The sequence below is a fragment of the Tachyglossus aculeatus genome, chromosome 7 (genome assembly GCF_015852505.1).
Source record: "Tachyglossus aculeatus isolate mTacAcu1 chromosome 7, mTacAcu1.pri, whole genome shotgun sequence".
NCBI classification, from domain to species: domain Eukaryota; kingdom Metazoa; phylum Chordata; class Mammalia; order Monotremata; family Tachyglossidae; genus Tachyglossus; species Tachyglossus aculeatus.
The window spans coordinates 62,481-72,930 of NC_052072.1; the positions used below are offsets into that span (position 1 = coordinate 62,481).

The 10,450-nt window shown below is 50.9% G+C and overlaps 1 protein-coding gene across 2 annotated transcripts in view; it reads left to right on the forward strand.

Moving 5' to 3' along the window:
• INPP1 (inositol polyphosphate-1-phosphatase) overlaps positions 1-2,510 on the forward strand; it is a 36,464-nt gene extending 33,954 nt beyond the window's left edge. For both annotated transcript variants that reach the window (XM_038749413.1, XM_038749412.1), the window contains exon 6: positions 1,760-2,510. In XM_038749413.1, the coding sequence (XP_038605341.1) occupies positions 1,760-2,276 (517 nt within the window). In that variant the 3' untranslated portion in view covers positions 2,277-2,510. The remainder of the gene's footprint in view (positions 1-1,759) is intronic.
• Positions 2,511-10,450: the final 7,940 nt, after the last annotated feature.

Genomic DNA, 10,450 nt, shown 5'->3' on the forward strand with positions numbered 1-10,450 from the left:
CACTGTACTAAGCGCAGTTATGTCTTAATAGCGCTAACCTGGTAGAAGGTCTCCAGCCAAGAGAGCTTTTTAAGAATTTCCCCGAGGATAGTCCTGGGAGAAACATTTAATACTACTCGATGTTTGGCCTTGACCTCCTGTTTCAATCAATCACATTGAGTGCTTACTGTGTGCAGAGCACTGTACTAAACACTTGGGAGAGTACAATATAACAGAGTCGGTACACGCATTCACTGCCCACGACGAGCTTACAGTCACTATACTAAGCGCTGGGGAAGTACAAGTTGGCAACATATAGGGACGGTCCCTACCCAACAACGGGCTCGCAGTCTAGGAAAGGGGCGACAGACAACAACACAAAACATGTGAACGGGTGTCATCAGAATCAATCAATCAATCGTATTTATTGAGCGCTTACTGTGTGCAAAGCACTGTACTAAGCACTTGGGAAGTATGAGTTGGCAACATATAGAGACAGTCCCTACCCAACAGTGGGCTCACAGTCTAAAAATAAATAGAAATAAAGCTAGATGCTCATCTGAGGCTGGGGCAGAGGGCAGGTCCCAGGCCGACCCCATTGCGAGCTGGGTAATAATAATAATAATAATAATAATAATAATAATGGCATTTGTTAAGCGATTACTATGTGCAGAGCACTGTTCTAAGCGCTGGGGGGGTATACAAGGTGATCAAGTTGTCCCACGTGGGGCTCCCAGTCTTCATCCCCATTTTACAGATGAGGTCACTGAGGCTCAGAGAAGTGAAGTGACTTGCCCAAGGTCACACAGCAGACATGTGGTGGAGCTAATAATAATAATGATGGCATTTGTTAAGCGCTTACTATGCGCAGAGTACTGTTCTAAGCGCTGGGGGTGGGATACAAGGTGATCAAGCTGTCCCACGTGGGGCTCACAGTCTTAATCCCCATTTTACAGATGAGGTAACTGAGGCTCAGAGAAGTTAAGTGACTTGCCCAAGGTCACACAGCAGACATGTGGTGGAGCTAATAATAATAATAATAATAATGATGGCATTTAAGTGCTTACTATGTGCAGAGCACTGTTCTAAGCGCTGGGGGGGGGATACAAGGTGATCAGGTTGTCCCACGTGGGGCTCCCAGTCTTCATCCCCATTTTGCAGATGAGGTCACTGAGGCTCAGAGAAGCGAAGTGACTTGCCGAAGGTCACACAGCAGACATGTGGTGGAGCTAATAATAATAATACTAATGATGGCATTTGTTAAGTGCTTACTATGTGCAGAGCACTGTTCTAAGCGCTGGGGGGGGGGATACAAGGTGATCAAGTTGTCCCACGTGGGGCTCCCAGTCTTCATCCCCATTTTAAAGATGAGGTCACTGAGGCTCAGAGAAGCAAAGTAAGTTGCCCAAGGTCACACAGCAGACATGTGGTGGAGCTAATAATAATAATAATAATGATGGCATTTGTTAAGCGCTTACTATGTGCAGAGCACTGTTCTAAGCGCTGGGGGGGGGGATACAAGGTGATCAAGTTGTCCCACGTGGGGCTCCCAGTCTTCATCCCCATTTTACAGACGAGGTCGCTGAGGCTCAGAGAAGCGAAGTGACTTGCCCAAGGTCACACAGCAGACACGTGGCGGAGTCGGGATTCGAACCCGTGACCCCCGACTCCGAAGCCCGGGCTCTTTCCACTGAGCCGCGCCGCTTCTCCGTGCCGGGGTGGGAGCGCCCCCTCCCCAGCCACCGGGCCCCGCTGACGACCCGCCGTTGTCGTGGCACAGGTGGAGCGGGCGGTGCTGCTGGGGCCTCTCCTACCTGGGCACCAACGTCCACTCGCTGCCCCCGGCGCCCGGCGGCCCCGAGGACGCGCCCGGCCGCCCGGCCTCGGCCGTGGTCAGCTCGAGCGAGAAGGAGGAGGTGCGGGCGGCGCTGGGCCGGGCCTGCGGCGGGGGCGTGCGCCAGGCGGCCGGCGCCGGCTACAAGAGCCTGTGCGTGGTCCGCGGGCTGGCCGACTTCTACGTCTTCTCGGAGGACACCACCTTCAAGTGGGACTCGTGCGCCGGGCACGCCATCCTCAGGGCGCTGGGCGGCGGCATGGCCGACTGGCGGGAGAGCCTCCGGCCCGGGCCCGCCCGGGCCCCGCCGCCCCTGCGCTACCACGAGGGCGTCCGAGGGGCCGTCGGCGTGGACCGCTGGGCCAACCGGGGCGGGCTGGTGGCCTACCGCTCGGTGGCCCGGCTGCAGCGCCTGCTGGCCCAGCTGAGGGAGAACCCGGGCCTCCGGGGCCCTGCCCCCTGAGCCGGTCGAGGCCCGACGGGCGCACCTCCACCGACGGGCCCGCAGGCCACGGCCCTCGCCGTCACCCGCTCCCAGCCGTTTCCCCGGGAAATATCCCGTCCTCCACGCGTCCCCGCTGCCCGCTAGCGCTGCCGGAAACCCGGCCGTCCATCCAGAAACCCTCTTTTGATGACAGCGTTTATTAAGCGCTTACTATGTGCTCTAAGCGCCGGGGCAGGTTGTCCCACTGGGGGCTCACGGCCTTGATCCCCATTTGGCCGATGAGGGAACTGAGGCCCAGTGAAGTGAAGCGACTCGCCCAGAGTCACCCAGCTGAAAAGTGGCGGAGCCGGGATTTGAACCCACGACCTCTGACTCACCATCATCATCATCATCAATCGTATTTATTGAGCGCCTACTGTGTGCAGAGCACTGTACTAAGCGCTTGGGAAGTACAAATTGGCAACGTATAGAGACGGTCCCTACCCAACAGTGGGCTCACAGTCTAGAAGGGGGAGACAAAACCAAACATACTAACAAAATAAAATCATCATCATCAATCGTATTTATTGAGCGCCTACTGTGTGCAGAGCACTGTACTAAGCGCTTGGGAAGTACAAATTGGCAACGTATAGAGACAGTCCCTACCCAACAGTGGGCTCACAGTCTAGAAGGGGGAGACAAAACCAACATACTAACAAAATAAAATCATCATCATCATCAATCGTATTTATTGAGCGCCTACTGTGTGCAGAGCACTGTACTAAGCGCTTGGGAAGTACAAATTGGCAACGTATAGAGACAGTCCCTACCCAACAGTGGGCTCACAGTCTAAAAGGGGGAGACAAAACCCAACATACTAACAAAATAAAATCATCATCATCATCATCAATCATATTTATTGAGCGCTTACTGTGTGCAGAGCACTGCACTAAGCGCTTGGGAAGTACAAATTGGCAACGTATAGAGACGGTCCCTACCCAACAGTGGGCTCACAGTCTAGAAGGGGGAGACAAAACCCAACATACTAACAAAATAAAATCATCATCATCATCATCAATCGTATTTATTGAGCGCCTACTGTGTGCAGAGCACTGTACTAAGCGCTTGGGAAGTACAAATTGGCAACGTATAGAGACAGTCCCTACCCAACAGTGGGCTCACAGTCTAGAAGGGGGAGACAAAACCAACATACTAACAAAATAAAATCATCATCATCATCATCAATCATATTTATTGAGCGCTTACTGTGTGCAGAGCACTGCACTAAGCGCTTGGGAAGTACAAATTGGCAACGTATAGAGACAGTCCCTACCTAACAGTGGGCTCACAGTCTAAAAGGGGAAGACAAAACCAAACATACTAACAAAATAAAATCATCATCGTCATCATCAATCGTATTTATTGAGCGCCTACTGTGTGCAGAGCACTGTACTAAACGCTTGGGAAGTACAAATTGGCAACGTATAGAGACAGTCCGTACCCAACAGTGGGCTCACGGTCTAAAAGGGGGAGACAAAACCCAACATACTAACAAAATAAAATAAATAGAATAGATATGTACAAGTAAAATAAATAAATAGAGTAATAAATACGTACAAACATATATCCATATATACAGGTGCTGTGGGGAAGGGAAGGAGGTAAGATGGGGGGGATGGAGAGGGGGACGAGGGGGAGAGGAAGGAAGGGGCTCAGTCTGGGAAAGCCCGGGCTCTTTCCACTGAGCCACTCTGCCTCTGCCTCTCTCTTCTCCTGTGGCTTTCCTTCAGGGGGTAAAAGGAAGAGTGGCGGGGGTCTTCCCCGGGGGGAGCGGGGGGGTGGAGGTGGTGTGTACACCTACGATGAATGTGTCCGTGTCATCATCAATCGTATTTATGGAGCACTTACTGTGTGCAGAGCACTGTACTAAGCGCTTGGGAAGTCCAAGTTGGCAACATCAGAGACGGTCCCTACCCAACAGTGGGCTCACAGTCTAGAAGGGGGAGACAGAGAACAAAACCAAACATCAATCAATCAATCAATCATATTTATTGAGCGCTTACTATGTGCAGAGCACTGTACTAAGCGCTTGGGAAGTACAAATTGGCATCACATATTAACAAAATAAAATAAATAGAATAGATATCAATCAATCAATCGTATTTATTGAGCGCTTCCTGTGTGCAGAGCACTGTACTAAGCGCTTGGGAAGTCCAAGTTGGCAACATATAGAGACAGTCCCTACCCAATAGTGGACTCACAGTCTAAAAGGGGGACTTTGGGCAAAGTCTAAAAGGCTCCTCTCCTGTGGCTTTCCTTCAGGGGGTGAAGGGAAGAGTGGCGGGGGTCTTCCCTGGGGGATGGATGGATGGATGTGTCCACGTCATCATCAATCGTATTTATGGAGCGCTTACTGTGTGCAGAGCACTGTACTAAGCGCTTGGGAAGTCCAAGTTGGCAACATATAGAGACAGTCCCTACCCAACAGTGGGCTTACAGTCTACTTGGCTCTGCGTGTGCGTGCGAGACCCCCGGCGTCCCCTCGGGCCCAGACGAGGGCTGACCGACCCCATCCCGTGCCAGCGTGGAAACCCTCCGCTCCCCTGCTCACTGACTCACCCTCCCCGCATTTCTGTCGGATTCCACCCCAAAATCGCTGCTGCACCTCAACAGGCCAAGCAGCGTAGCTCAGTGGAAATAATAATAATAATAATGATGGCATTTGTTAAGCGCTTACTATGTGCAAAGCACTGTTCTAAGCGCTGGGGAGCTTACAAGGTGATCAGGTTGTCCCACAGGGGGCTGACGGTCTTAATCCCCATTTTACAGATGAGGCAACTGAGGCACAGAGTAGTTAAGTGACTTGCCCCAAGTCACCCACCTGACAAGCGGCGGAGCGGAATTTGAACCCATGACCTCCGACTCCAAAGCCCGGGCTCTTTCCACTGAGCCACGCCGCTTCTCTAAAGAGCCCGGACTCTGGAGTCGGAGGTCATGGGTTCAAATCCCGGCTCCGCCGCTTGCCAGCTGTGTTACTTCAGGCGAGTTACTTCACTTCTCTGGGCCTCAGTGACCTCCTCTGGAAAGTGGGGATTAAGTCTGTGAGCCCCACGTGGGACAACTTGATCACCTTGTATCTACCTCAGCGCTTAGATCGGTGCTTGGCACATAGTAAGCGTTTAATAAATGCCATTATTAGTATTAATTAATTAATTAACAGGCCGACGTTTGAGAGGAGCCGCGAGGCCGCTTGCGGCCCGGTCGGGTCCTCCGCTGATTTGGTCAGTTGGGGTGAAGCTGGTCCTTGGGTCACTGGGCACCACGGTGTGCTTTTAGACTGTGAGCCCACTGTTGGGGAGGGACCATCTCTATATGTTGCCAACTTGGACTTCCCAAGCGCTTAGTACAGCGCTCTGCACACAGTAAGCGCTCAATAAATACGATTGATTGATTGCTGGGTGCCCACGGTGCGCAGGGGGCTTTGCTGGCCGTGATTCCCTTCCAAGCTGCCCACCGGTTTTCTCCATCGTCCACGTTGACCCGCATCTCCCCAGCGCAGGCTCTTTGTCCCGACCCCCGGCCTCAGTGTCACCCGCACCCAGAGCCCTCCTGCGCCCCCTCCCAAGTCTTCCCTGATTAGGATTCACTGATGGATGGATTAATCCTTTTACTCCTGCGCTTGTGGACATATGCGAGCGAGTATAACTTTGTACTTTATCCAGTGTATTCCGTTATTGATTCCGCTGTTCCGTCCCGATCTGTCGGTCGCAGTTATTGTTACAAACCTTGCTGTTCCTCAGGCTCCCGCGCTTTGTAAGTCACTTTGTCTGTATCTGTCATTCGATCGGTCAATCGCATTTATTGAGCGCTTACTATGTACAGAGCACTGTATTAAGCTCTTGGGAGAGTCCAGGAGAACAATAAACAGGCACATTCCTTACCCACGATGAGCTTACGGTCTAAGAGTGGCAGCGTGGCTCAGTGGAAAGAGCACGGGCTTTGGAGTCAGAGGTCATGGGTTCGAATCCCGGCTCCGCCACATGTCGGCTGTGTGACCTCGGGCAAGTCACTTAACTTCTCTGAGCCTCAGTTCCCTCCTCTGTAAAATGGGGATGAAGGCTGTGAGCCCCACGTGGGACAACCTGATCACTTAGTACCCCCCCAGCACTTAGAACAGTGCTTTGCACATCGTAAGCGCTGAACAAATGCCAACATTATTATTATTATTATTACTATTAGTATTAAGAGGGGGAGACGGATATTTACGGTCCTTCTGAGTTGGAGCTCCCTGAGGGCAGGAATTGTTGGTCTCTTGCTTCTCTTTTCCCAAGATCTCAGGACACTGCTCTGCTCCCAGTTGCCGCTCAGAAAACACTTTCGATGGATATTTTTTTTAATGGCATTTGCTAAGCGCTTACTTTGTTCCAGACACCGTACTGAGCGCTGTGGTAGATACAAGCTCACAATAATAATAATAATAATGATGGTATTTGTTAAGCGCTTACTATGTGCAAAGCACTGTTCTAAGCGCTGGGGAGGTTACAAGGTGATCAGGTTGTCCCTCGTGGGACTCACAGTCTTCATCCCCATTTTACAGATGAGGGAACTGAGGCACAGAGAAGTGAAGTGACTTGCCCAAAGTCACACAGCTGACATGAGGCGCAGCTGGGATTTAATAATAATAATAATAATAATAATAATAATAATGGTATTTGTTAAGCGCTTACTATGTGCAAAGCACTGTTCCAAGCACTGGGGAGGTTACAAGGTTGATGAGGTTGTCCCACGGGGGTCTCACAGTCTTAATCCCCATTTTCCAGATGAGGTAACTGAGGCACAGGGAAGTTAAGTGACTTGCCCAAAGTCACACAGCTGACATGAGGCGCAGCTGGGATTTAATAATAATAATAATAATAATAATAATAATAATGGTATTTGTTAAGCGCTTACTACGTGCAAAGCACTGTTCCAGGCGCTGGGGAGGTTACAAGGTGATCAGGTTGTCCCACGGGGGGCTCACAGTCTTAATCCCCATTTTACAGATGAGGTAACTGAGGCACGGAGAAGCGAAGTGACTTGCCCAAAGTCACCCAGCTGACATGAGGCAGAGCTGGGATTTGAACCCATGACCTCTGACTCCAAAGCCCAGGCTGTTTCCACTGAGCCACGCTGCGATGCTGCTGTTTTAATTAATTCATTCATTCAATGGTATATATCAGGTTGGACACCAACCCTGTCCCCCAGGGGCTCACAGCCGTAACCCCCGGATTACAGATGAGGGAACTGAGGCCCAGAGAAGTGAAGCGACTTGCCCCAGGTGACCCAGCAGAGAAGCGGCAGAGTGGGGATTTGAACCCAGGACCTGGTTGACTGACTGCCTCAGGGGTGGGGCAGGGCAGGCTGGGACACAGGTGGAGCCGGGAGAGAGCGAGGCCTTGCTTGCCTGGCCCTGCCGGCCCACAGCCAAAGGGACTATTCCTTAGCAAGCATGTATGTAGAGAAGCAGCGTGGCTCGGTGGAAAGAGCCCGGGCTTTGGAGTCAGAGGTCATGGGTTCAAATCCCGGCTCCGCCAGTTGTCAGCTGTGTGACTTTGGGCATGTCACTTAACTTCTCTGAGCCTCAGTTCCCTCATCTGTAAAATGGGGATTGACTGTGAGCCCCCAGTGGGACAACCTGATCACCTCGTATCCCCCCAGCGCTTAGAACAGTGCTTTGCACATAGTAAGCGCTTAATAAATGCCATCATCATCGTTATTATTATTCTGTACGTGCCTGGTGAAGGGAGACCTGGCCTCGTTTGGCCCCCTCGGTCAACCGGTGGTGATTCCCGGGCACCCCAGCCCAGCTTCCTGGCTCGGACATTGTGGGGAGCGTGGGATTGGGAGAGAGGGGAGCTCTTTGGCTCTCCCCATCTCACCACCTTCTTTCCTTCTCTTCTCCCTCAGCTCTTCCTGTTTCCCCTTTCCCTGTGCTTACCTCCCCCTTCTTCCAGGCATTTTGTGGGACTTCCTCCTCTTTGGCATGGGAACCAGTTATACCAATGAATCCGGTGCCTCACCCTCCCTCTCTTTCTCTCATTACCTCTCTCGCTATCAATCAGTCAATCAATCAATCAATCAATCAATCGTATTTATTGAGCGCTTACTGTGTGCAGAGCACTGTACTAAGCGCTTGGGAAGTAGCAGTTGGCAACATATAGAGACAGTCTCATATCTCATATCTCAGACTATCTCCCTCCTTCTCTCTCCGCCTCCTCTCCCTTCCCCTTCCCCCTCCCCTCCCTCTCTCTTCTTCCCCTTCTTCCCCTCCCACTCTCCCTCCTTCCCTTCAATCAATCAATTGTATTTATTGAGCGCTTACTGTGTGCAGAGCACTGTACTAAGCACTTGGGAAGGACAAGTTGGCAACATCTAGAGACGGTCCCTGCCCAACAGTGGGCTCACAGTCTAGAAGGGGGAGACAGAGAACAAAACCAAACATTTTAACAAATAAAATAAATAGAATAGATATCAATCAATCAATCGTATTTATTGAGCGTTTACTGTGTGCAGAGCACTGGACTAAGTGCTTGGGAAGTACAAGTTGGCAAGATATAGAGATGGTCCCTACCCAACAGCGGGCTCACAGTCTAGAAGGGGGAGACAGAGAACAGAACCAAACATATTAACAAAATAAAATAAATAGAATAGATATCAATCAATCAATCGCATTTATTGAGCGCTTACTGTGTGCAGAGCACTGGACTAAGCGCTTGGGAAGTCCAAGTTGGCAACATATAGAGACGGTCCCTACCCAACAGTGGGCTTACAGTCTAGAAGGGGGAGACAGAGAACAAAACCAAACATATTAACAAAATAAAATAAATAGAATAGCTATCAATCAATCAATCGTATTTATTGAGCGCTTACTGTGTGCAGAGCACTGGACTAAGTGCTTGGGAAGTACAAGTTGGCAACATCTAGAGACGGTCCCTACCCAACAGTGGGCTCACAGTCTAGAAGGGGGAGACAGAGAACAAAACCAAACATATTAACCAAATAAAATAGAATAGATATGTACAAGTAAAATAAATGGAGTAATAAATATGTACAAACATATATACACATATACAGGTGCTGTGGGGAAGGGAAGGAGGTAAGATGGGGGGATGGAGGGGGGAGCTCAGTCTGGGAAGGCCTCCTAATTCATTCATTGTCATATTTATTATAATAATAATAATGGCATTTATTAAGTAAGCGCTTACTATGTGCAAAGCACTGTTCTAAGCGCAGGGGAGGTTACAAGGTGATCGGGTTGTCCCACCGGGGGCTCACAGCCTTAAACCCCATTTTGCAGATGAGGTCGCTGAGGCCCAGGGAAGTGAAGTGACTTGGCCAAAGTCACCCAGCTGACAATTGGCGGAGCCGGGATTGGAACCCGTGACCTCTGACTCCAAAGCCCGGGCTCTTTTCCACCGAACCACGCTGCTTCTCAATAAGCAGCATTGATTGAGGTGCAGAGGCCTGCTCTTCTGTGGAGATCTGTTGGGTTTTTATGGAGCGCTTAGTGTGTGCAACCACTTTGCAAAGCTCTTCCTCTTTCCATCCTTCCCTCCTTCCCTCTTCCCCCTCTTTCCCTCGCTTCTTCCATTTCTCTTTCCCCCTCCCTCTCTCCATTTCTTTCTCTCCCTCCCCTCCCTGTCTCTCTTTCCCTCCCTTCTTCCCTCCCTGTATTTCTTTCTCTTTCCCTCTTTCTCTCTCCCCCCAACTCCCGTTGTCTCCCGCCTGCCACCAGTTTCATAGCCTGCCCCTTGGCCAACGCTCAGGGAGGGAGCCAGTCATTTGTATTTATTGAGCGCTTCCTGTGTGCAGAGCACTGTACAAAGCGCCCCTGGTTCATTCATTCATTCATTCATTCATTCATTCAATCGTATTTATTGAGCGCTTACTGTGTGCAGAGCACTGTACTAAGCGCTTGGGAAGTACAAGTTGGCAACATAGAGAGACGGTCCCTACCCAACAGCGGGCTCACAGTCTAGAAGGGCACTCCTCAGCCCAGATTTCCAGTCCAGAATTCCCAGAGCCAAAGCCGGGTCCGTGTTCCCGGTGGGAGACTCCATCCCGATGGTCAGTGAAGGCGTAAAGGTGAGGCCGGGATGAAACCGACCCATCCTCTGGTCTCCCGGGGGACCTTGGGCAACTTACTTAACCTGTCTCCGGGCCTTCGTGTCTTT